The 26,241-nt window shown below is 37.8% G+C and overlaps 4 protein-coding genes across 7 annotated transcripts in view; 2 read left to right on the top strand and 2 right to left on the bottom strand.

Moving 5' to 3' along the window:
- Nucleotides 1-344: 344 nt before the first annotated feature.
- On the top strand, nt 345-7,413 carry mrpl51 (mitochondrial ribosomal protein L51). Its single transcript, XM_051718291.1, has 4 exons — nt 345-510; nt 673-767; nt 2,120-2,227; nt 7,182-7,413. The coding sequence occupies exons 2-4, from the start codon at nt 683-685 to the stop codon at nt 7,376-7,378; spliced, it is 390 nt and encodes a 129-aa protein (XP_051574251.1). The 5' UTR covers nt 345-510; nt 673-682; the 3' UTR covers nt 7,379-7,413.
- Nucleotides 7,414-7,554: 141 nt separating this feature from the next.
- On the bottom strand, nt 7,555-13,306 carry LOC127452647 (TCF3 fusion partner homolog). 4 transcript variants are annotated; one of them, XM_051718282.1, is made up of 7 exons: nt 13,068-13,304; nt 11,689-11,913; nt 10,457-10,549; nt 10,283-10,353; nt 9,216-9,285; nt 8,767-8,898; nt 7,555-7,703 (listed from the first exon to the last, which is right to left on the bottom strand). In XM_051718282.1, exons 2-7 carry the CDS (start codon nt 11,911-11,913, stop codon nt 7,614-7,616), a joined length of 681 nt encoding a protein of 226 aa, XP_051574242.1. In that variant the 5' UTR covers nt 13,068-13,304; the 3' UTR covers nt 7,555-7,613. The 4 variants fall into 4 exon arrangements, with proteins under 4 accessions (XP_051574242.1, XP_051574243.1, XP_051574240.1 ...); XM_051718283.1 differs by lacking the exon at nt 10,457-10,549 and having other exon boundaries at nt 13,068-13,299; XM_051718280.1 differs by lacking the exon at nt 7,555-7,703 and having other exon boundaries at nt 7,769-8,898; nt 13,068-13,306.
- A 45-nt stretch (nt 13,307-13,351) lies between these two features.
- On the top strand, nt 13,352-16,712 carry LOC127452656 (NADH dehydrogenase [ubiquinone] 1 alpha subcomplex subunit 3-like). Its single transcript, XM_051718292.1, has 4 exons — nt 13,352-13,391; nt 14,033-14,104; nt 14,213-14,290; nt 16,526-16,712. The coding sequence occupies exons 1-4, from the start codon at nt 13,382-13,384 to the stop codon at nt 16,615-16,617; spliced, it is 252 nt and encodes an 83-aa protein (XP_051574252.1). The 5' UTR covers nt 13,352-13,381; the 3' UTR covers nt 16,618-16,712.
- Nucleotides 16,713-17,353: 641 nt separating this feature from the next.
- LOC127452623 (brain-specific angiogenesis inhibitor 1-associated protein 2-like) overlaps nt 17,354-26,241 on the bottom strand; it is a 33,304-nt gene continuing 24,416 nt past the window's right edge. Inside the window, exons 11-15 of the mRNA XM_051718245.1 lie at nt 23,769-23,979; nt 21,531-21,596; nt 21,160-21,376; nt 19,900-19,940; nt 17,354-19,434 (exon numbers count right to left, since the gene is read on the bottom strand). Of these exons, the coding sequence (XP_051574205.1) occupies nt 19,362-19,434; nt 19,900-19,940; nt 21,160-21,376; nt 21,531-21,596; nt 23,769-23,979 (608 nt within the window). The 3' untranslated portion in view covers nt 17,354-19,361. The remainder of the gene's footprint in view (nt 19,435-19,899; nt 19,941-21,159; nt 21,377-21,530; nt 21,597-23,768; nt 23,980-26,241) is intronic.

Genomic DNA, 26,241 nt, shown 5'->3' with positions numbered 1-26,241 from the left:
CAGATGCCATTGTAGAAATTCACTATTCACAATCAGGCATAATTAATTTAATCCAAGAGTGAAAGTGTCCAATAACAAGTCGGTTACCAAGATTAAGCGAGTAGTATTCAGCTGGTCATGTGATCCTAATATGTCAGCCCCATTGAGGGCACCCCTGCCCCATTTAGAATAAAGCAGCTTTTAAAAGGTTACTGATATGTTTCAAAATTACAATTTATTTCTTTAGGAGTAAAACCTTTTTTAATGTGGAAAAAAATTACTGAGTGCACCTTTAACTTGTATCGAACCTGGAATATTCCTTTAAAAGTAAATGTGACTTTTATTTTGAAAAAATGGACGCTGTATTATTGTAGTGACGGGCGGAAATCATGGAGTCTGTCTTGTACACATGGATGTAACTAGAAAGATTTTGATGTAACTCTGACAGTTGTAGATTTAACTGGAGGATTTCACAAGTTTTAAAAACTGTGAATTCAGGTCTGTCTATTTTCAACACGGATCCATTGAAAGGTAAAACATGTTTTAAAGACATTGATTTGAGCACGCGGCTAGTTGTAATGACACTGAGGTCGCGGTGAGAAGGTCATAATCAAAATGATTTATCAACAGATTTGTTATAAATGTGGTATTTGCTAGATTGCTTCCAAATGTGCTTTATATGTGGTTTTGTAGGAAACTGAGCATGTCTATGTTTGGCGGACTGTTGAGGAGCGGTTTGACCTTCTGTCAATCATCACTGCTGCTGTGCACGAGACACTTCAGTACAGGTGTGTGTTTTAGTGTGTGTGTTAGTGTTAGCATATGTGTGTGTGTGTTAGTGGTTGTATGTGTTTTAGTGTGTGCGTGTTAGTATGTGTGTGTGTTTATGTGTTTTATGTGTGTGTGTGGTGTGTGTGTGTGTGTGTGTGTGTTAGTGGTTGTTTGTTTGATTATGTGTTTTAATGCGTGTGTTAGTGCGTGTGTACATGTTTATACTACATTGTGGGGACCAAATGTCCCCACAAGGATAGTAAACCTGAGATCACCTACATTGTGGGGACCAGCCAGCGGTCACCACGAGGGAAATGGCTTATTAAACATACTAAACGATGTTTTTTTGAAAATGTAAAAATGGCAAAAGGTTTCTGTGAGGGTTAGGGGATAGAAAGTATTGTTAGATTTGTATAAAATAAAAAAAATGCATGGAAGTCTGTTGAGAGTCCCCACAATGATATAAAACATAGTTGTGTGTGTGCGTGTGTTAACGTGAGTTTGAATGTGAGTGTGTGTGTTTGAATTTGTGTTTGTGTGTTAGTGTGTGTTTGTGTGTTAGTGTGTGTTTGTATGTGTGTTATCTGTCTAAATAAGTTGCATCGAAAGACTGAATGGAATATTTGTACTTACAAAAATGAATTTATCACACTGCAGAACATTTTAAAATGAACTAGGGCATGTTTGTATGTAGGCAAAAAGGTCATTAAAAACAGTGAAAAACTTCAATGTAAACTTCCTCTGATAAATTCATATCAGTTCCAACCTTAAAGGATTATTCCAGGTTCAGTACTATTAAACTCAATCGACAGCATTTATGGAATAATATTGATTACCACAAAAAATCAATTTTGACTTGTCCCTTCTTTTCTTTAAAAAAAAAAAAAAAAGCAAAAATCTGGGTTCCAGTGAAGCACTTACAAAGGAAGTGAATGGGAAGTGTGATAAAATTGCTTGCTAACCTTTTCTGTATAAAGTTATATCCAATTTTAAAAAATAAACATAAAAACAATGATTTAAACAACTTTACAGCTCAAATAATACACAATCTTTAACACAAGAATGAATGTAAATGCATTTATAAAATTATAAGCTAAACATTTCTGCCTTTAAACCCTCAAAATTTGCCCCATTCACTTCCAATGTAAGTGCCTCACTGTAACCTTGATTTTTTCTTTTTTTTTTATAAAGAAAAGTCAAAATAATTTTTTGGGGTAATCAACATTGTCACAAATGCTGTCTATTGAGCATAACTTGTATTGAACCCAGAATATTCCTTTAAGTCTTGATGTTGATTTAAAAAAGCTCATGAAATATATCAACTACCCATAAGTAACATTTTATTTGTTAATTTTCCCATCTCATACAGGCACTTGTGCTAGAGTACGAATGCATGCTATTCCTAAACTAAAGGAGGTGGACCGATGGACGGAGAAGAGGAGCATGTTTGGAGTCTATGACAACATTGGAATCTTGGGTAAGCGAGTTATTATTGGTTATTGGTTATCTGTTAAACGTTTCGTCATCAAATGTGACTTGCATTGCACTTTTGCTCTCTTTGTGACGGCTGTCCCTGTAAAATCATTTGTAAAAATCCTTATCCAGTCATCATGAACGACTGGAAAAGTCATGAAAGTTTATTGCGATAAACAATTCAAATATAATTTTGATATTAAAAAAAATATATGGCTTGATAAGTTTAGCCTTTTTTTATACCATGGTCTATTCAAATACTCTATTCTGATTGGCTGGAATTCATGCATTAAAAACGGTTTAATGCACAGGTAGTTCCAGTCAGTTTTAATCACCATTCTATATTAATGCACCTTCTTTGCTGTCCTTCGTAATGACACATTGCGAGAGTTTTATGCCTCTGTTCAAACAACCTGTGGAGTTGAATATAGTCTCAGAGCTGGGATTAATAGTCACATCAAAAAAACAACATCAGAATCAGAATGAGATTTATTGCAAAGTATGCTTACACATACAAGGAATTTTTCTTGGTGACAGAAGCTTCCAATGCACAACAATACAGCAACAAGACAAATCTACAGTAAAACACATTCAGCTTGTCAGCCAGCTGTTGATTCCTTACAGTGTTGGGGGATGGTGTCTTGAAGTTAGTAATGTCTTTCAGGTCTCTCTACACTGATGCAGGGTCATTAGCTGAAAACTTGTTTTTCAGCTTCTCAGAGTAGCTTCTTTTAGCCATTTTAATAAAAAATTTTACAATAAAAAAAATTGTGGACAAAACTTTTCGTTGTCGAAACAGCTCACAGTCCAGACGCATTCTAAACTTTCCAAACGGATTCAGATGATGTAGATCGCAAAATATGAGAGAATTATACAAAAATACCAAATAATTAAATACAGAAGCACTCTCGGTGTGGAATAAGCGGAGCCGGAGCTCTTTAAAGGAAACATCCCGGCATTAAATGCAGTTATATTTAATGCGTTATTGTTTTATTAAAGTTCAAATAATACGGAAGCAGATCATGTAAATAATTACAAACTCCAAAACTGGCATTTCTGTGTGTGGTCAGAGCCTCTTCTATGAGTTGCGCGAATGTCCTGATCAAACTACATCTGGCTGTTGCACACTCTGTCATGGGGACGCTCATCCCTCAAGCACACGCGCGCTTGCTGCTGCTAGATTATAACGTCATTGTGCATTTCTTATCGTGAAGAAAATTGGCAATACGCAGCTTTATTAATAAGAGAGAGTTTGTTTTTTTGTGGACTGAAGTGAACAGAATGGTGAGATAGGGTAGTCTTTAAGCAGCATATAAGATATTCAGTCTTGCTTTTAGAGAATAGATCTGGAGATACTTGCAGAAGTATAACAAAGTGAAAAAATACACTTATATTTAAGATACGTTCTCTTAAAGCAAGTCTAAATATCTTATATGTTGCTTCTCAAGTAAATGTATCTTGTTGTAAGGATTTTTAGACAATTTTAAATGGAAAACAAGACAAAAACATGATGATAATAGGATTTTTTGCAGTGAATTTCTTTACTGAATTAAACTTAAGCATTTTTTCCCCTTTAATTCAGTGAATGTAATTTAGAGGTATTTTTAAAAGATGATTTTGTCCTCTTTATTGTTAGTAAGCACGTTTAATACAATCTTTTAAGTCGGGGCACAAGCTAAATAATCGGTTAAGAGCTAATGATTAATCGCTGCAATAATCGCTGAATAATCGTTAGATTAATCGATTATCAAAATAATCGTTAGTTGCAACCCTACAGTCAAAGCAGGTTTGTAGTTCCAGCTCTGATTCATTGGTCCATCCCTTTACAGTCTTTACTGTAGGTTTAGCTGATTTTAGTTTCTGCCTATAGGTCGGAAGAAGATGAGTAGCAGTGATCCAGTATGTTCCTGTCTCTGGTGGGGCATGTAATGTGCTGTTTGTATTTGGGCTGTTCACGTGTGAGATTTGCTTTGTTAAAATCCCAAAGAATAATAATAACTGAGTCCGGGTATTGTTGTTCCGTGTCTATGATCTGATCAGCCAGCTTTTGCAGCACTGCGCTCCCGCACGCGTGTGGCGAGATATAAACACTCACCAGAATAAACGAGGAAAACTCCTGCGGTGAGTAGAAAGCCTTACAGTTGATATAAAGCGCTTCCAAATTAGGACAGCACATCCTCTTTAACGTCGTTACATGTGTACACCAACTTTCATTGTAAAAGCATGTTCCACTGCCTCTTATTTTCCCCATTAACTCCACACTGGCTTCACTCAGCCAGGTTTCTGTGAAGCACAAGGCAGCAGAATGTGAAAAGCCCTTGTTTGTATGGGTGAGATGTAGTTTGTCCGTTTTGTTAGGAAAAGAGCAGAGATTCGCTAGATGAATACTTGGCAGTGCTGTTCGAAAGCCGCGCTGATGGAGCTTGACCAGCGTGCCGGCTCGTCTCCCTCGCCTACGTCTCTTGAACAGCACAGCTGCGCCTCCAACTAAAATGTCCAGCAAATTGTCAGAATAATCAAAAACTGGGAAAAGATTGTCTGGTATGTGCTGCCGAATGTTCAGCAGTTCGTCCCTGGTAAAACTGATTGGTAAAAAATGACTAAACACAGAACAAACAAAAACAACAAAAGAATTGGAGAGCTCCACACTGAGTCAGCCATCCATGGCAGCATCTTGAATATGAGTCATCATCAGGTCATGCAGTGCTGTCTTTAAATCAACTGTGAAGTGCTACAGGAAACACGGAAGAGACAACAGTGTTCATCAGCCCCGTATTACTGACTCTGACCTAGAGATAATTAGAAATGCATCTGCACTTTCCCCTTAAACACTCAGAAATCTTGTGAGGAAAATATGGTTTGACATTCAGCTGTTTTTTGGGGGAGATAAGGTAAACTGTACCCATCAAAGGTGTCTTGCTGTCCGGCAAGACGATTTATTTTGTAATGTGATAAACATCAATATTGCTGCCCTGCTCAACATGTGCGTCTATAGCTGCTAGAGGGCACCCCGTGATCACTTATCGCTGACTGAAGCGCTGAATATTATAAAATGAAGCCTTTTGCAATTTAGTAATCACGCAAGGAGACATTACGATTTCTTTTGAATTCAATCAATCGTGCAGCCTTAATGGATGCCATATGGATGTCTCAGACGTCAAAGTCTGAAGGTTTCAAAACGTTTTGGATGGTTTTCCCTCATAATGTTCAGGGAGTGCCACTTTTACAACTGTCACGTCAGCAACGCCGTTATTTTCCCCAGTGTGAAAATGACAAAGAATAGAAGTTAAATATAACATTCTCATGAGTTCCAACCCTACATTCTGTGGCTATTATTATTTCTGGATTGAGTATTCAAATTCAGTTTTTAAAAGGATAGTTCACCCTCTCATCATTTATTCACCCTCATGCCATCCCAGATGTGCATGACTTTTTCTTCTGCAGAATACAAATGAAGATTTTTAGAAGAATATTTCAGCTCTGTAGGTCCTCACAATGCAAGTGAATGGTGACCAGAACTTTGATGCTCCTAAAAGCACATAGAGGCAGCATAAAAGTAATCCATAAGACTCTAGTGATTAAATCAATGTATTCTGAAGCAGTATGATAGGTGTGGGTGACAAACAGATCGATATTTAAGTCCTTTTTTATCATAAATTCTCCTCCCTGCCCAGTAGAGGGCAATATGCACAAAGAATGTGAATCACCAAAAACAGAAGGAGAAAGTGAAGGAAAAAGGACCCACACCTATCATATCACTTCAGAAGACATGGATTAAACCACTGGATTAATTTTATGCTACCTTTATGTGCTTTTTGGTGATTCAAAGTTCTTGTCACCATTTACTTGCATTGTGAGGACCAACAGAGCTGAAATATTCTTCTAAAAATTTGTGTTTAGCAAAAGTACACATCTGGGATGGCATGAGGGTGAGTAAATGATGAGAGAATTTTCATTTTTGGGTGAACTATCCCTTTAAAACTCATGTCCATTTTTCCAATTATTCATACATATTTTTATTTAATTCATTCAAATAAATGTTATCTTATCTCACTACTTGTGTCTGATTTAGAACGGGCAGAACTCTAGATCTAACGACCTGTAGATGAAGTTATTGTTATTCAATAACATTCTTCCAGTCAAAATTTGTGTGTAAAAATCAATGTCAGCTGTAACTGATCAATGCTGGCAAATGACCATGGTATAAACGGGATAGTCTACGAATCTACTTTGCATCGGGTGGTTCTTTGCCTTCATGTTGTGCATTAAAATCGTTTATTACTTGGCTCTCTTTAATACTTGATTCTGATTGGTAAATGGCGCCATCTAGCGGTCTGATATTTCTGAAGAACAACCGCACATCCACGTATCAGTCCGCACATTTGGGTTCTGCGAGACATCGTTCCTGCTTCTCGGATCACTCTGTGATCTCTACAAGTAAACTAATAAAATATTTTCAATTCATCAATGTTTCATGTACTTTATTTGTTTATTTGGCAGTTAGTCTTGTAATAAGATGGATAATGAGTAGTCAGACGGTAATTTCCTCAAAACAAACACCTACAGAACTATTTTCTTTTCACATAATTACATAATTTCAGTGCAGATCAATATTTTATGTCCATATATTCATTTATTTGGTTAGTCGCCGTGTAATAAGCGGGATACTGTACAAACATTACAAACTGTTTGTTATCACAAAATAAACCCCTCCAGGCTGATACAAGAGTTCGCCGCTTCGTGTTGAGGTCCTGATCACCCTGTCGGGGTTTATTTTGTGATGATAACCGGCTGACTGTACATTATCCCTTACTTAACGCACACCTTGCCGTGGATTATTCCTTACTTATACATTTGCTCTGAAGTAGTAAATATCAAATGTATTGTAAATATTTAATATTACCCAGTTTTAATCCCAGTTTTCAGTCAGGCATTTTTTGTTTTGTCTTTCACTGCAGGTGATTTTAAAGCCCACCCAAAGGACTTGATCAAAGGCCCTGTATGGCTCAAGGGTTTCAAAGGAAATGAATTTCAGCGTCTCATCAGAAAGAAGCGGATGGTAGGAGACCGTATGATGACAGAGGACAGACACAACCTGGAGAAGAGGATCAGCTTCCTGTACCGCCGCTTCAACAGATACGGCAAACACAGATAGACTCGCAACGACCACAATCTTTTATATGTTTCCCTGATCTGTATTGATGTGAAATGATTTGTTTTGAGAGCTGCAATACTGTTCATTACTCAGTAAAAACATGTGTTTACAGTAATGGGTTTATTTGGATAAAGAAAACAACTAACATTTCTCATTCCCCCTCAAAATAAAGTACAGCAATGTCATCCATGAGCAGCGTGGCATGCTGAGAGCAAATCAGTGTATTGACAGTCCTTTAGCTGCTCTGGGGTCTGTGAGAGAGGGAACTGGGACTGGGGAAGCCTGTGAACTGACCCTCAGTCTTGATGGGGTGATCAGATTCCGTCTGTGGGAAGAAAAGAGGTTCACTTTTTTTTCCATTAAGAGTGCTGTTTGCTTTGGGCAAATGTTACTGTTGCTTTTACCAGTTAATACCTCAAATCATGTAGTACATGGTAATGCGCAAAATGGCAAACATCCACAACACTTTAGCAGAGAGTTTTACATGGACGAGCACCACTAATTTTCTTCAAAAAGTGGAGATACCTAGTTTCATGCTCTTTCTGTACAGTATGCACACAGCAATTATAGGAACTGTTCTGGTGTCAGTATGTTAAGCTTAATTGACAGCATTTGTGACAGCAATTATTTCAACATCCCTCATTTATTATATAAAAAAAAAAAAAAAGAGCAAAAATCTGTTACAATGGAAGTGAATAGGGGCCAATCTGTAAACATTAAAATACTAAATTTCAAAAGTATAGCCACACAACTTAAACATTATACGTTAACATGATTTTAGTATGATAAAATCACACTAACCTAACCCTAACTTACCTTTTCTTTGTAAAGTTATATATAATTTTGCCATGACAACGTAACACTGTAAACCATTCAATCGATTTTATCATGCTAAAATCATTGTGTATAATGTTTCGTTTTTTTTTTATGAAGAATTCCAGGGTTATACAACACAAGGTATATTACACATTATACATGCTATAAATGTATACTACATAATTAAAAAAAGGTTTGCTAGATCTACGCTGCTAAATAAAGCAGAAATCCGTTGTTGCAGTCTGTAAAACAAAAAAAAAAAAAGGTCTACTGTAAGTGGATGGAAACTTGGTTACTGTAACCACAATTTTTTTTCTCTAAGGGATGAGTTGAAATTATTTTCCGTGGTAATCAACATTATGCTACAAACGCTGTCACTTGAGCTCAACTTGAACCAATCTGACGTGTAGCTGTACAATTGAGCCTGTTAAATGAATTGACAAATCTAATATTACCCATCCAGTCCATGAAACTGAAACTTGTGACACACAACCTACCCATGTCTCAGTGTCAAGTGGCATATATGGAAATCTAGACACTTTAACGAGTTGTCCCTGTGTCGGTCTGTATACCTGTGCGTCTTTGTCCTTCGGAAGCCGGTGTCTCTTCTTCTTAGGTCCACCTGCTGACTGATGATGAAATGTAGGGGAGGAACTGTCCTCATCACCACCAACAACACAATCTAAACCAGCTTTCCCTTCATCCTGACAAACACAAGAAGCATGATTAACATGTACTGATGGAAAACAAAGAGAATTATATACTTTTTTGCAATGAGAATTTGAACTTCATATATTTTAATGTGGGAGGGACAGTGTAACATTTAGAAGAACTTTAGGGTCTTTGGCTTTGAACGCATACTTATATTTTTTTTCAACAACAATAGTTGGCGGACCCCCTGATGTTTTTAAAAAGAACATTACTATTAGAACAAGTTTATGATGCTTTTACAATTTGTGCAAAATTAAAACCACCCATTTGAAATAAAGCATCAGTATCCTTCATTGTACAGATGTCTCACCTCTAATGGGATAGTGAGATCTGCTGTCCTGTAGTCATCTCCATATGAATCCAGAGTCTTCAGAAGGAACCTGACACACACATTGTTCTTATGTTTCTGTTATGTTATTATTAAAAACATCAACAGAAATAACATTGAAATGTACAAGTATGTGCACATAAAATTAGGAAAGCACCGATATGAAACTGGCCAATATCTATACCGATAAAAAAAATTAATGACAGGCCAAAATTTTAAACAGAGCCACTATAAAAGATAAACAGGCAAAAAATAACTAAATATGACATGATGATTGATAAGGAAAAAAAAAAGGATATTTTGTACTTCTAAAACATTTTTGCAGTTCAAAACAACAGAACTCACATTTTAAACTTATTTCTGTATATGACAGAACATAAAAAATTCATATGATGCACAGAAATGTCAACCACATCATAAAAATATAAAAAGACTTAACCAAAGAAACAAAACCCCCTTTAAAATAACACTGTCCAGACAGCTAGAGGGCGCCACTTGCTCACACAGTGCTGACTGGAGCAACTGCCTTTTCATGGTTTAGTAATCTCGCAAGGCCATATTTTTTCACTCTTAATTCAATCGATCATTCAACATTAATGGATTTCATACATATGTCTCAGAGGTCAAAGTCTGCTGGTTTCAAAGCATTTTGGATGGTTTCCCTTATCATGTAAACTATAGGTAAGTGCTGGTTTCACAGCTGTCTCATCTGTTCATGGCAGTTTTTCCACATTAATGTGAGAACAAGAAATAATAAAAATTAAATACTGTATGTTCTTAAGAGTGCCAACCCTTCTATATATTGTGGATATTATTATTTCTGGATTGTGCATTTGAATTCACAGTTTTTACAAAGTGCATTACTAATTAATTAGAAATAAACCATCAGTTTTTCATATCTGCATTTTCATGCTTATAACCGATATGCTGATGGTTTTAATTTGGTCATTAATTGGCTCATATATATAGTATATCGGCAGCTGATACGTTGGTGCATCCCTGCATAAAATACATGAAATCAATAAATAAACCAAATAAAGTGCATGTACCTCCTTTCTTTCCTCAGTCGACGTGTCAGTCTTTGGACATGGTAAAGACGACCCAAAATCTTCTCATTCACCTGAAAATGAGTTCAGTCAAAATTGTCTGTTGTTCTGTGCCAATTTTTACTTTGTTTTCAAGGGATAGTTTCACAGAAAAAATTCTGTCATTGCTGAACTCACCCTCATGTCGTTCCAAACCTGTGTGACTTTCTGTCTTCCGTGGAACACAAAAGGTAAACTTCTGAAGAATATCCTGGCTGCTCTGAATGGGGACTGGGGGTGTCAAGGTCCAAAACGACAAAAAAGCACCATAAAAGTATCATTAAATGACATGCCTTATTACACATTTTGCTGCAGTTTCCCAGTGAAATGTCCCACGGGGGGCGCCAAAAGCGAGCAAACTGGTGTCATAATCAGACATGGTTTTTAAGGTGACTATTAGATGGAGGTTTTAATAAGTAGAACATGCCTCCCAAACCTAAATCTTTAACCTAAACTTAACCGATAGTGTCCTAAAAGCAAATGAGAGGTGAACAAAACAGACATCCTTACCCTAAACCAACACCTAAACCTAACTGATAGTGTCCAAAAACAAAACGAAAAATGAAAAGCACATTTTCTGGAGCAACCATGTCATTTCGTGTCGCTTCTATGACCCTTTTGCCTCACGTGTCAGTTATGCATTCTCTGACTGTTTTTTGAATCGCAGTCTTCTGAGTCCAAAGTCCAACCCTCTATTAGGTGAGCTTCCACACAAGCTAATCACGTTGGAATAAGTGTGTAAATGTAAATGAGTCTGTAATAAAAGTGTTAAAATGTATAGTTTTTCAAATGATGCGTTAGAGTAAAGGTGTTTTGATACATAACATAGCAATGTGTGAGGAATAGTGCGAAAAGTAAGTGTTTATAAAGTCATAATCAGCCATTGTCCTCGTTATTTGTGTAAAAGTGACTAAAATGCACAGTTATTGTAGCGCCTTGTGTTAATTTCACCAGGAAACTGTGACGAAATTTTAAATTTGGCACGTTTGCAAAAATGCAGTTATAGTAATATTTATTGTATGAGACTAGGTTGGATAAAAGTGGTCCTAAGTCTTCTGAAGTCACATGATACAAAAGCCAAAACTGAGGTCATTATTTACTGAAAATCGTCCCTTTCGCTGTGGCTCTCAAATCAAATCAAATATGGCGCCATTAAACACAATGCATCAGGTCAGAAAGTCATACAGGTTTGGGACAACATGAACAATGACAGAATTTACATTTTCAGGTGAACTATCCCTTTAAGTTACATTTTCCTGGAAGAATTGGTGAATGCAAAACCTTTACACATGCTATGCCCAAAGAAATCTTCAAATCTGTTTACAGGATGGGTATGAGGTTATTATATCTTCTGTGAGCAAACAGGTTACCTGTTCAATCTCTTTGCACTTCTTGCTGAGAGCTTGATACTTTCTTTTGTCCAGTTCTCTCCTCTCTTCCTCCCCATCCTGTCCGGGGCCTGACGGAGCCCCGTCATTATCCAGGAGCTCACTGCCGCTGGGGCCCAGCTCTACCCCACCCGTCTCCAGCTCAGCTTCCAGAATGTGACCCCCAAATAGAGGGGGTAAAGCCAGGCCTGAGAAATCTTCCATCATCTAAACGCCACACAATGGGAGCTTTGTTTTTCAATTACACAACGATGCTTTGTCTGTCATTCTCTGTTCTTCAGATGGAAAATCAATAATTACTGTTTCCTAATAAGTTACATTCTGCATGTTAATGAGTAGGGGGAGAGGGGTAAGCTGTGACACTTTTTACTGAAGTTGGGGGGAAAATTAGAGGTAAGAGAAAATGAGATATAAAACTAATATGCCCAATTTTATTTCAGGATGTCATAAAAATATGACTTCAAATAAAAAAAGTTGTTCAGAGGCATGCTGTGCCATATCAAGGGGTAAGTGAGACCATTTCACCCTCCTATAATGTCTAAATATATATCCAATGCATAACTTGTGATAAAATATCAAATTAATTTACAACAAGCAATCAGACTACAGTACAGTCTACTGGCTGTTATTGCCACAACATCATTTTCAAGTCATATTATTTATATTTTGTTCACCAGATGGCAGCAATATCCAATATATGCCACATTTTAATATTTTCTTCATGTCAACTTATAGAATTGTAGGTTTCACTGTACTAAAGTTTAAAAGATGTTCTTATTAGCATATGCAAATTAATGGTAATATTGAGTAATTTACATGTAAATAAGATAAAAATAGCATAAAATACCAAAAGAAGTGCATAATTGTATTGTTATTACTTCACGTAAGAAGAAATGGTATCATTATAAAAAATTACACCTTTGCTCTTTCCGGTCAAAAATGACCAGGAGGACCATGTATCAAGACCATAGGAGGGTTTATATATATATATATATATATATATACACACACACACACACACACACACACACACACACACACACACACACTGGCAGCGAAAAGATTGGAATAATGTACAGATTTTGCTCTTATGGAAAGAAATTGGTACTTTTATTCACCAAAGTGGCATTCAACTGATCACAATGTATAGTCAGGACATTAATAACGTGAAAAATTACTATTACAATTGGAAAACAATATTCAGAACTTCTTAAACTACTTAAAAGAGTTCTAGTCGAGTATTTTAAACTGACAGTATCCATACAGACTTTCCACATATCGCTACATACACATCTCAACACCTGATCACGTTTGCACTCTGAGAGCTATAATTAAACTGCTTATTGATTTGATTTACTCACCTTTAGTTACTAATGTTGCCAAGGATCAGACATGATGTAGGTTTATTGTGGAAATCTACTGGAGTAATATGTTTTACTATTCATCAGTTCAGCCGATACAATACTATATCAGTGCATCAAACATAAACATTCATGTATAAGTCTAAATAATGCAAATAACAAATGTTAACTTAAAACATTATAGATTTCCACATTTTGCGCTCTCAAAACAAAGAGTTCAGTGAGGCGCTTGTAAAACACGTCATGTCATTTTTCAAGGATCATGGGAATTGTAGTTCAAAAGCAAACGCCAGAGACAAACTACAGAAGCAAACATGGCGGCCTGTAAGTACGCTTAGCATGTCAGCTGCATGAAAGATGTGATTTTCTTTACATCAGTTCGGATCGATCCTATTCTTCATTAGCAGATTCTTTGAAAAGTCCAAGAGAGATATTGTCATATATTCGTGTACTGAAAAACTGTTTATTTAAAATGTGTGAATATACAATAATGACCTTGGAGACTCAAACTAGCTGACGTTTGCTTTGCTTTTGTTGAATATAATTCTAGATTTAATAGACATGTACAAATATTTAAAACACCGACGAAATGTACTAAAAATGCCATGGCAGTGCTTTTTTTTTTTTTTACACGGAGCCAATAATACCATTAAAATTGTAAAAATTTAATGTTACTGTGGTATATGGTATTACCATCTGGTTATCACTGTACCACCACAGTAGGGTGAATTGGGAACATTTCTCATCATACGCAGAATTTTGCTAGCATGACCATATTCTAGCCGGTTGGCAGACGACGAAATCTCTTCTTTTTTTATTTTTAAGTAAAGGTATGAACTGATAAACGGTATAAAGAATGGCAAGCAAGCCTCTAAGAAAATAGCTATTGGTACAGTACAGAAGCATTGTACAGTTTTGGTGTGTGTGTTGGTAAGATGCATTGACAGCAATCTTTCTGTATTTAGTTGGAAGGTTTTTGAAGAACGCGTGGAATAAGGAGCCTGTAGTCACAGCTGCCTGTGGACTGGGACTGCTGGGTGAGTCAGTGAGATATATGTACATTTGTTCATCAGTGTTTGTTTACATGGTTAGTCTCTCTGCTTTGTGAAATTTTGAATATGAAATTTATTTTGTGTTGCTCTCAGCTTGCATTGTGCCGGTTTTGAGTCCCTTAACGAAGTACACAGGAATGCTGAACGCCGCAATTCCATACAATTATCCAGGTATATTATCCCAATGGAATCTATAGATGTTGCACATTTAATATATTTGGATGATTCTTCAATCAGGGCAGTTCTTTTGTTCCCTGGGATGATCTTAAAGAAAAAAATCTTTGTTTATTTTACAAGCATTCTGTTAAGGATAATTTTTATACAGTAGAAGTCAGAAGTTTACATACACTTGGGTTGAAGTCATTAAAACTAATTTTTTAACCACTACCTAGTTTTCATATTAGCAAACTATAGTTTAGGTCATTTAGGACATCTACTTTGTGCATGACATGAGTAATTTTTCCAACAATTGTTTACAGACAGATTGTTTCACTTTAAATTGACTATATCACAATTCCAGTTGGTTTGATGTTTACATACACCAAGTTATCTGTGCCTTTAAGTAGCTTGGAAAATTCCAGAAAATGATGTCAAGCCTATAGGCAATTAGCCAATTAGCTTCTGATAGGCTAATTGGAGTCAACAGGAGGTGTACCTGTGGATATATTTTAAGGCCTACCTTCAAACTCAGTGCCTCTTTGCTTGACATCATGGGAAAATCAAAAGAAATCAGCCAAGACCTCAGACAAAAATGTGTGGATCTCCACAAGTCTGGTTCATCCTTGGGAGCAATTTCCAAATGCCTGAAGGTACCATGTTCATCTGTACAAACAACAGTATGCAAGTATAAACACCATGGGACCACGCAGCCATCATCCCGCTCAGGAAGGAGACGCATTCTGTCTCCTAGAGATGAACGTAGTTTTGTGCGTAATGTGCAAATCAATCCCAGAACAACAGCAAAGGACCTTGTGAAGATGCTGGAGAAAACAGGGACAAGTATCTATATCCACAGTAAAACGAGTCCTGTATCGAAATAACCTGAAAGTCTGCCCAGCAAGGAAGAAGCCACTGCTCCAAACCTGCCATAAAAAAGCCAGACTACAGTTTGCAAGGGCACATGGGGACAAAGATCGTACTTTTTGGAGAAATGTCCTCTGGTCTAATGAAACTGTTTGGCCATAATGACTATCGTTATGTTTGGAGGAAAAAGGGCGAGGCTTGCAAAGAACAGCATGGGGGTGGCAGCATCATGTTGTGGGGGTGCTTTGCTGCAGGAGGGACTGGTGCACTTCACAGAATAGATGGGATCATGTGGAAGGAAAATTATGTGGATATATTGAAGCAAAATCTCAAGACATCAGCCAGGAAGTTAAAGCTCAGTCACAAATGGGTCTTCCAAATGGACAATGACCCCAAGCATACCTCCAAAGCTGTGGCAAAATGGCTTAAGGACAACAAAGTCAAGGTATTGGAGTGGCCATCACAAAGCCCTGACCTCAATCCGATAGAAAATTTGTGGGCAGAACTGAAAAAGCATGTGTGAGCAAGGAGGCCTACAAACCTGACTCAGTTACTCCAGTTCCGTCTGGAGGAATGGGCCAAAATTCCAGCAACTTATTGTGAGAAACTTGTGGAAGGCTACCCAAAATGTTTGACCCAAGTTAAACAATTTAAAGGCAATGCGACCAAATACTAACAAAGTGTATGTAAACATCTTACCCACTGGGAATGTGATGAAAGAAATAAAAGCTGAAATAAATCATAGTCTCTACTATTATTCTGACATTTCACATTCTTAAAATAAAGTAGTGATCCTAACTGACCTTGAGTTTAAATGTATTTGGCTAAGGTGTATGTAAACTTCTTACTTCAACTGTAATGCTTTATTATCAGTGAATAACATACTGTATACATTGGTCTCAGTTCAAACATGTAAAAATATATGCTCTTTCTAGCTTTTAAGTAAATATTATTTATGATTGTTTATCTTTACAATGCATCATCATGTATCAATCCTAAAGTAGAAAAACTTGTCATATTTATTCGTTAATTTGAGTAAAATTCACTGGTTAATAAAAGAAGTAACTTTTCAAAGCTGGTGTCCCCAGCATGCACCAGGCTTGAATAATTAAAGCTTGCATGGTTTCAGTGTTTGCAAGTTGATTTATATCGTTTTTATGAATGAGTATGTTGTTACGTTTGAAAATATGGTCTTGAAAATATGGTCTTTTTACTAACAATTTCTGCAAGGAAATTGTTTCCTTGGTTCTTTTTTTTAATAAACCCCACTCCAAATTTTTTTCAGTGCGTATTATTATTATTATTTTTTTTGCTATTAGCTAATTAACAGCCTGTTATACTCTACCTGTAAGTTTGATCTTATTTATCATATTAAACCTTCAGTCCCAGTGCGAGATGATGGAAACATGCCGGACGTTCCAGCACACCCATGTGACCCACAAGGGAACAACCTGGAATGGCTGAAAAAACTGTGAAAAAAGTCCTTCAGAATCCTGTACAGTCCACACCCACCTTTCCTTCTGTCCTATTAGATGGATTGCTCTCAATAAAAGCTGTTTATTTAATTACACTATTGTCATAAGATTTTCTTTCACAAACTTGATAAATGGATGTGTTGTAGTAATAGATAATCATTGCTGTACAAAGGCGAGTCATATTTATCCGGCTACAAACTGACTTGTTTACATTATTATTATTTGTATAGAAATTAACACACTGCAGAGATTAACTTTGTTTATTGAAGTTCATTTTCAAAAGACACTGCAGGGAGATACAGTTAGCATAAAGTTAGAACAGTCCAAAAAAATATATGACCGATCCAAAGAGACTCCAAACACATCTGATCCAAAAAACATCTGGTGATGGATTTAATGTGCCTGACCCAAGAGCTCCCTGCAAACGGCTTCATAGCATAAGGATTTATTCATCTCAAAAATAGTACAGTGAAGTAACCAGTCTAACTTACACGATTATACAGCAAACAGTAAATATGGATGTTAATAAAGCCAGTGTTTCATAGGAAGGGTCCTCGAGATAATATTTCACATAGAGTACACTAGTTTGGAAATTCAACTTTAGAACTAATAAAAACATGATATATTCTCAGTAGATAGTTATATTTATATTATATATATATATTTATATTATATATATACATTTATGTATATATATATATATATATATATATATATATATATATATATATATATATATATAAGGTTGTAGATTAACTTGATTTTGCTTTACTCAACTTAAGATCTAATTATAATGTTTTTTTTTTATTATTATTATATTTGAAGGTATCAGAATAAAACAGACCCTCAAGTGGAAGAATATTGTTTTGAATGAACAAGATTATCATTATTAATAATTAGAATAATGTTATGTCAGTATCAGTGCAAAATCGTACTATTATAAGCAACTTTTAAGACAACTACGATAAACAAGCCCAAAGGTCAAATTACTACGATTACTATATCATCATATTTTTAGTTCATTTCAAATTGCTGGGTATAAACACCGTAACAAAATCCACTCTTTCTAAAATTTATGAAAAAAAAAAAAAAGGTGTAAAGAAGAGTTTTTTTGTCTATTTTACAAAACTTCAGCTACAGCACTTTACCACCGTCACTTCCTCCAAACCGTTCTTGCACATTTTCAGAAGTCCTCTCTCTGCACACACCAGCTTCACTCTTAGCCATATCATATCTCTTGCTTAGAATCAGCTGCAACTCAAGACTACAAACTTTAGTTTTTGAGATTTAGGATTTGACTAAATATACAATACTGTTTGTAAAGGGGGGACAAGAGACGAGCTGAGAGCCTCTTCACTTCAGACTTTCAAAAACAATGTACTTTTTCCCTTAACCAAGTCTTTCAGTAAATACTCTACACTTTTCCATTCAATCATTCAGCTGATTCCTACTTCTACTTGACTGCACCAGGCAGTCAACCTATTTCTCCCAGAATGTTCAAGGACGGCTTGTCTATATTCAATAAAACAAAAACTTGTTTAGTAACTCTGGTTTTCTAGGGAAAGTATCTTGTGATGACAGACGGTATGATCATGTGGCATATGTAAATTCTGTCATTATTCTCATGTTATTCCAAACACATATGCTATGCCATGGAACATTCATAGCGACCACGTCTGTCACTATAAAAGCGTCACAAAAGTAGTCCATATGACTTGTGTACTACATTCCATGTCTCCTGAAGGCAATAACTTTGTGTGAGGAACAGATCGAAATTTACGTCATTATTTACTGAAAATCATCCCCTCCTCGGTATTTCTCAAATCTCATTCTCCTTTCCAAAACGTGGTGCATTGCGTGGGGTTAAAACCGTGATGGCACACTGTTTTTGAATCAGAAAGATCATTATGAATTTCTCTTTTTGTGCTCCACAGAAACAATAAGAGCATAAGGGTTTGGAATGACATTAGAGTGAGAAAATAATGACATTTTTATTGTTGACTGAACTATTCCATTTAGTGTCTAAAAACAATAAAAATATAGCTATTAAGGTTTGCATTTGTATACTTTTTCCCCCATAAAATATAAATTTTGACTAAAGAACTGCTAAAAATGCCTAATGCTACAAAACAGTGCAGCACATAATTACAGTGTCTTTGAAAGTGTCTCCTGTAGTCGGTAAAATGCATCTGGCAATAACGATAAATGTAAATATAAATCTTTGTTGTTTCAGGTGCAGGAATGGGTCCTGCTCTAGCTAAATCTGATGCATTTAAAGAACATGATGTTTAAACAGTAAATGCTTCATCAGATGTTTTAAATGGGGCATCTCTACAAAGCACAAAAATAATTTGTAATCATTTTCATCTTGTAATTTCCTGCTTTGTGTTGTAGAAATCATGCTGAAAGATACATCACACTATATGTTATAAAAGACTGAAGAATCTGCTGTGCATATTATGAAATCAAATGTTATAAAGTCATTTCGACACTTCATCCCCATGTGCGCTTCTCCTGGATACAAACAACCCCCAGCCACTTCTGATAACGTGTTGTGTATATAATTCTCTGACACTGGTTATTGTCAGAATTTAAATGGACAAAAATAAGAATGAAAAGTCTAGTATCAAAAACTTGCTTCTCAAAGGTTGAATACCTTATTCAGTGATACAGAGGTACTCTTAGCAAAGCGTTAGTGGCCCTGTTATAGACAGCATCTCTCTGGTTGTCAATAATTGAAGGTACTACTGTATAATTGGGGCAGAGCGATCATTGGTCACCGTCTTCTTGAGCCGAATATGGGCAAACGGATTGATCCTGTGTGGAGGCAAAGCATAAATCATCACAACTGACCTGCCATGGAGACATCAATTGATTTAAAATGCTCTTTAAAGGAATAGTTCACCAAAAAAAGCAGCAACATACAACGACAGTTAAAGTGACCACAGCTGTTGAGCCCTAAATAGTTCAAGAAAACGCCTAAAAAGCACCATAAAACTCTCATAGAAGTAGTCCATACAACTCATGCTCTATATTCCAAGTCTTCTGAAGTCACACTATAGCTGTGTGTGACGAATAGACCGAAATGTAAGTCTTAACCTACACTGAAGATCGTGTCTAGCTCATGTTCACCATTGCCATCAGTGCGCAATTTTTGAAGCTGGATGCAGACTCAAAAATGATGGATGAATATGTTGGGAACGTCCCTTTTTTGTAGTAACTATTGACAAAATTGTCATGTTTGGGTGAACTATTGCTTTAAGCAGAGCTGACTAGCTTTACCTGGTCGGGGACGGAGGTGGGGAGGTGAAATCCGTGGACATCTGTGAGGAGAGGAAAAAGAAAATGAAGAGCGAGTTATCAGATTAAAAGCCATTCAATTCCATTGAGTAGAAAAGAATGGATGATGTGGATAAGAGAAAGAATTAAGGTAACACTTTACTATAAGGTTGTATTTTTGTTATCAGTAGTAAATGCATTAGGTCTTGTGACGTGAACTAACAATGAACAATATTTTTTTTTTCAGAATTTATTCATCTTTGTTCATGCTAATTTATAAAGATAAAATTGTTAGTTCATGTTTACTAATGTAGTTAAGTGATGTTAACGAATACAACCTTACTGTAAAGTGCTACTGAAAAGTAAAAAAAGTTAATATTTATATGAAGCAAAATAGCCACAATATGACCACAATAGCCAAATGTGAAAGAAAAGATCATGTGGATACAGTTGTTTGATGGTAAATTACATTTTCGCTGATCACAACTGCACTGTTTTGAGAATTTTCTCACAACTCGCCATGCGCCCCACCGAGGGAGAGAACCACATTATGGCGACCACGAGGAGGTTACCCCATGTGACTCTACCCACCCTAGCAACCGGGCCAATTGGTTGCTTAGGAAGCCTGACTGGAGTCACTCAGCACGCCCTGGAGTGTCTTTAAAAGAGGCCCTCTGTTTCTCCGTAATCTTTTACAAATTCAACAATTTGAATATATCATCCCCCCAGCTCCTGTTCTCATGGGATAATGGGATGGTAAAGTGTCCAGTGCACTTTAGAATCTCGCTGGATGTAGTATTTCATCGCCTACTGTTTTATGAATACAGAGGATTCGAACAATCTTCTCTTTTGGCATACTGCTTTTGGCATCATACTATATAGTAGGGATGTATGCATATTCAGACAAGGGGAGCATCTCTGAATAAAATATTCCAGTTTCATAAGAATCACATGAACAGCCAAAGAAGACTTCAATTTTCAGGTTTCAGGTTTTCCAGAGAATTTAAGATGGTGGGAAAAATGTAAAACCCTGTTACTTCTAGCTTTAGGCACTCTCAAAGATTCAGAGGAGAGGAATCTGGATTACAGCACATAATGTTCTTGAGATATAAGCAAATATGTATTTATAATAGTGCCATCCTATGGTCAGTTCTCACAAAATTTGGTATGCAGCCTCTTGTAGACACCCTTCGGATCAACTGTTGTTATTAGTGTGAATGCAATGAGGATTGATGTTGCCTTAGAAAAGAGAATATGTCTGACCCTGTCCCTCAGGCGCTGTCCTGTAAGCAGAGGGCTCATCTTGCTGGTTTCAGGGTTCAGCATGCTGTAGGGGCGTGGCCTGAAGGTGCTGACACGCTGGGATACGACGCGCCTCTCGTCCTCTGAGTCAGGACTGGCCTGCTGCATCTGACCAGCAGGAGGCAGCCTGTCCAACTGCCCTGTGCTTGTGCTGTTCACCTTAGAAAGGGGAGGGGGACTGTGTTGGCGAAAAAGGTGGGATGAGAGACATGGGAAAAGGATAGAATTATGGGAATGCAGACCCTTTTGAAACATTAGCAAAACATTTTGGCAGCTGGCTAATTATTTTGGCATTAATGTAATTTTAAGTGAGTGAAAATCTCTCTACAGACCTGACATCTTGTTGTCCGGATGTGTTTGGGTAAGACTGTGTGTAGGAGAAGGGAAACCAGCCTTTCCTATGAAGGAGAGATTAGAACATCCATATAAAATATGATGGGATACTTAATATCTAAAGCCCAGTTAAAATAACAGAGTGTCTATTTGCACACCGGTGTAAATAGCATCTGCCACACAGTGCCGCTATTTGCACTCTAGTAGTCTGGTGGAACCAAAGAAATATACGACAAACTAAACAACAGATGTCGCTGCAGTGACATGGAGTGTAAAAACGGTGTGTGAATGTGTACATTTTCCTGCCGACCGTGGTTCAAATCCGCCTTTTGTCCCACTCTTTTTCCCATCCGATTTCCTGTTTCCACTCTTAATATTTCCTTTAATACTACTTAAAATAATAGATAAAAATGAAAATGAATATAAATGCTGATTTCATCGCAGTGATTTGGTCACAGTGAATGATCCCGTGGCTCGGCATCGATTGTGTGTACACTGCATCACTGTATTACTAACATTGTAGTAACCATGTGTTTTTTTGGCAGAAACCATACAGTAGTTTTAATGCAATTAACCATGGTGTAAGTACAGTATTATGATGGTAATATTACTGTAGTAACCATGGTTAATTTTGTGGTTACTGTAAATTTACAAAAAATACCATGGTGAAACTATGGTTACTGTAGTAAAACCAAGGTTATTTTTTAAGGTAAGGTTAGGGCTAGGATTAAGGATAGGGGTTAATGTGGTGTGTCTGTGGTACTCTAAATAGACACAATAAACACACTGCAGTGATGCCCATACTGTATGTTAGTATTTCAATACATTATGGGTAAATATCTATAAAACAATTACATGGTTTTGAAAAATGTCTCTATGTGAACAATCCTACAGATGTAGTTAAGTTTGCATCAGCTTGGCAACTCCAGTATGTTCATGCTGACTGATTCTGACTGAGTGAAGAAATCATCTGGAAAAAGATGTTGCCTTCAAAGTAGGTGGAGCTTTGGGTCACACCCACCGCTGACGTGGGCCAATAGCAGTAAGAAGGTGTTTAGCAGCTGGTAAGCAGTTTTCCTGAAAGTTTGCGATTGTGAGTTGTTTCGAACCACCGCAACACATTCAAAAACACCTTCTTTTTGGACAGAATTGGTTCAAAATAACATTGCACCCATTCTTTCTTTGATTTCGCTAGAAATATATCGGCTAAGTGTGCTTAGAAAAAGGGACAATTTTTAAGTTACCCTGAAACTTAATGAGATAATCAGTTAGTTTACACTTAAAAAAATGATTTAGCCTATTTTAAGATTTACGCATTTCAATTTAATAACAAAATTCCCTCAAATTGAATTGCATAATCTTCAGCAAAATTAAATTAATAAAACGTAAATTTAATTTGAGGGAATTTTGTTATGAAATTGAAATGTGTAAATCTTAAAAATAGGCTAAAATTGTTTTTTGAGTGTATATTCGAAGAACAGAGCCCCAATATGGCTGATGCAATTATTTTTAAACAATTATTTAGCCATGCGCCAAGAATCAGTGAACGACTGGACCATAACCCTTAGTCATGGTAGACACCATATTGAAACTTGTGTGAACAAAAACAAGGCTTACACAATTGACATTCACTCGTCTTAAGACGTACATTGTCATACACCCACAAATTTCACGTTTTGTCCCGCTACAGCCTGCAAAAGCCTACAGGTAGAGGGCTACGTAGATTTTTCAGTCCCACTCCCGTAACATTCTGTCCAGCTCCTGACCGCTCTGGTGTCATTGGCTATTTTTTGCAATTCCCACCCGTAAAAAAACAGTAAGAGAAAAAAACAAAACATCAGGCAAAAGAAAGGTGCTTTCCCTCCCTGTTGCATACAACTGAAAACATTGCCAAATATCTGATTTACCTTTGGTTGGTAAAGTTTTGTATGTACCTTTCTTTGCCTGTATCCGCACTTAGCAATTAAAACTTGTCCTGCGCCGCACTCTGTTGCGCTGGGTCGCGCCCGTGGTACTTCCGCGGGAGTGCAAGCCTCTATTTCTCGGTTCTAGAGTTTTTTGTTCACTGGAGATTTTTTGTATTTTCAATGTTACATTGTATAAATAATCTATACCAAGGTTCACAACAATATAACTCTCTAAACTGACTTTACCATCCCTCACAGACTCATTTTCACTTGTGTCATAGCTAACATTTATTTCCCTTCACTCCTGAATGATTGACATCAGTCTCCTACCGTCCAGTGCGCTCATTTTGGCCGTAATGCCAGCCGTCTCTGGGTTCGCTGATCAGCAGGGTCAGAGTGTCTCCCGGCAGGAAGGAAAGCAGACATGAGCCTCCTCCTCTTTCTCCTCCTTTCTCTCCCTCTGAGGAGTCAGGAGAGTGAAGGAACAGGGCCTCCACACGAGAGGGAGGACAGAGAGGGAGCACACGAGGAAGAGTGGAGCCTGGATGAAGACACGGATGAAAATGAGGATGTGACAGCAAATGACAGACATGCAATGCCAAATTAAATTAAAGGAACAGTTCACCAAAAAATTAAAAAATCTGTTGTTAAATGCTCACACTCATTTTGTTCAAAACTCATTTTGTTCTATTTTTCTGTGGAACCCATAAGGAGAATTTGAAGAATCTTCACACAGCTCTTTTCCATACAGCAACCATTTATAGTGACCACAGCTGATGATGACATTTGGTCACAAGACACGGGAGAACAAATGCCTTTTGATGTCATAGCTGGGTTACCGTCCACTTATTTTTATGTGCATTTTGGGAAAACTGCTGGATGGAAACACTAAAATGTGAATAAAAATTCCAAAATGTGCATAAAAAACTGTGATGAATCTCTTGCTGGGTTGTGAAGGAGGAAGTGGGAGCCGGATAAACAATCCAAGTCTTTTTATACACTTTTCAGTACAAGCACCTTAGGTTCACTTTTCAAAGTAATGTAAATGCACACACTGGACTCTGCTGTGTGCATCTCTCTCTCCCATCCGACAGTCTGGACACCCTTTTTATCCCCCTCCAGCTCTCACTGAAACACAGAACAGCTGTTAGAGATAATTTACCACAGGTGTCAATCCTTACCGTTCTCCTTCTCCTGGCTTCGCTCTCCACAGACATCGCTTGGCCACGCCCACATCACCACATACCCCCATCACCATACTCAAGTCGGGGAGCCATCCGGCCTGTGACTTACTCCCCCCCACCATTTCTAGAGAGGAAATCCACCATAGCCATCTGCGCCCCCGGCCTGTGGACCACCTCAAACTTAAAAGGCTGGAGAGCCAGATACCAACGGCTGATCCGCCGTTGGCATCCTTCATGCGATGGAGCCATAGGAGCAGGGCATGGTCTGAACACAGGGTGAAGGCCCTCCCAAGCAGGGAGTACCGGAGGGTGCACAGCACGGGGCACTCTTCCCCCTCCACTACCTGGGATAATACAGCCCCCAACCCCCTGTCCGACGCATCCATCTGCAACAAAAAAGGGAGAGAGAAGTCTAGGGAATGCAAGAGTGGCCCGCCGCAAAGTGCAGCTTTCACCCGCGTGAATGCCTGCTGACACGACTTTGTCCACTGGACCGGATCTGGTGCCACCTTTTTAATGAGATCAGTCAGAAGGCTGGTGACGGTCAAATAGTTAGGCACAAATCTAATAGCCAGCCAGCCCCAGGAACTGTCTCATCTCCTTTCTGGTCTTAGGTCTCAGGCAGGCTGCAATCACTGCGGTCTTATCAATTTGGGGCCGCACATGCCCATGACCCAAGTGGAAGCCCAAATCATAGCCGGGGCCCCGAACAAACCAAATGGAAGTGTCACGAATTGGTGTAATCTGAACGGTGTGGAAAATGCCATCTTTTCACGGGACATGGGAGTTAAGGGGATCTACCAATAAATCCAGTGTCGAATAAAATTTAGACACTGCATTAACTTTTCTATAATCCACACAGAACTGGACCGAGCTGTCACTCTTCGGGACCAGCACTACCAGGCTGGCCCAGTCAATGTGTGATTGTTCTATTACTCCCATATCTAGCATGGCTTTTAATTCTTCCCGAACCACTTTTTTGTGCTCGGGTTATCGGAAAGGACGACTACATACCACTACCCCCGGGATCGTCTCGATATGGTGCTCAATGAGATTTGTACGACTGGGAAGCTGAGAACATGTTGGGGAATTCTCTTTGCAATCTGGCAACCTCTGGAGAGGTGGTCTCCACAAGTGACCGGGGTGGCTCAATTGGTGGCTTTTAAGTTCACCTCCGGTCCGAGCTCCTCCCGCTCCAGAAACACCATCGCCAGCGTCACTGGGACCGTAAATCTGATGTGCTCTGCCTCTATCCATTAGTTTAACCTCACAATGGATGACCTCAAAGGGCCTTTGCCATTTGGCGAGTAATTTAGAGCTCTATGTGGGGAGTAATACAAGGATTTTATCTACCGGTGCAAATTCCTGTAGCCGAGTACCCCTATTATACAGCTGGCTTTGACGTTCTTGAGCCTGGAGCAAATTCTCCTGTGTTAATTGCCCCAGTGTGTGGAGTTTTGCTCTCAGGTCAAGAACGTATTGACTTTTGTTTTTTGCTGTTTGAAGGTTCCTCCTCCCAATTTTCCCATAGGACGTCGAGCACGCCACGCTGTCAATGCCCGTACAATAATTCAAATGGGGAGAACCCGTGGAGGCTGGCGGGACCTCTCATACTACAA

The sequence above is a fragment of the Myxocyprinus asiaticus genome, chromosome 15 (assembly GCF_019703515.2).
Source record: "Myxocyprinus asiaticus isolate MX2 ecotype Aquarium Trade chromosome 15, UBuf_Myxa_2, whole genome shotgun sequence".
NCBI classification, from domain to species: Eukaryota; Metazoa; Chordata; class Actinopteri; order Cypriniformes; family Catostomidae; genus Myxocyprinus; species Myxocyprinus asiaticus.
Note: the sequence above shows the minus strand (reverse complement) of the source record. Positions and strands in the feature narration are given on the sequence as shown.

What these genes read in the sequence shown, in the direction of transcription:
- mrpl51 (XM_051718291.1), top strand. Translation starts at nt 683, where the DNA reads ATGTCTATGTTTGGCGGACTGTTGAGGAGCGGTTTGACCTTCTGTCAA. An exon ending in CACGAGACACTTCAGTACAG is followed by an intron (nt 768 to 2,119) that starts GTGTGTGTTTTA and finishes CATCTCATACAG; the next exon opens with GCACTTGTGCTAGAGTACGA. An exon ending in TGACAACATTGGAATCTTGG is followed by an intron (nt 2,228 to 7,181) that starts GTAAGCGAGTTA and finishes CTTTCACTGCAG; the next exon opens with GTGATTTTAAAGCCCACCCA.
- LOC127452656 (XM_051718292.1), top strand. An exon ending in CTGTGGACTGGGACTGCTGG is followed by an intron (nt 14,105 to 14,212) that starts GTGAGTCAGTGA and finishes TGTTGCTCTCAG; the next exon opens with CTTGCATTGTGCCGGTTTTG. An exon ending in AATTCCATACAATTATCCAG is followed by an intron (nt 14,291 to 16,525) that starts GTATATTATCCC and finishes TTAAACCTTCAG; the next exon opens with TCCCAGTGCGAGATGATGGA.
- LOC127452647 (XM_051718280.1), bottom strand. Translation starts at nt 11,913, where the DNA reads ATGATGGAAGATTTCTCAGGCCTGGCTTTACCCCCTCTATTTGGGGGT. An exon ending in AGTGCAAAGAGATTGAACAG is followed by an intron (nt 10,550 to 11,688) that starts GTAACCTGTTTG and finishes TGACACCCCCAG; the next exon opens with TCCCCATTCAGAGCAGCCAG. An exon ending in AGGTTTGGAACGACATGAGG is followed by an intron (nt 10,354 to 10,456) that starts GTGAGTTCAGCA and finishes ACTCATTTTCAG; the next exon opens with GTGAATGAGAAGATTTTGGG.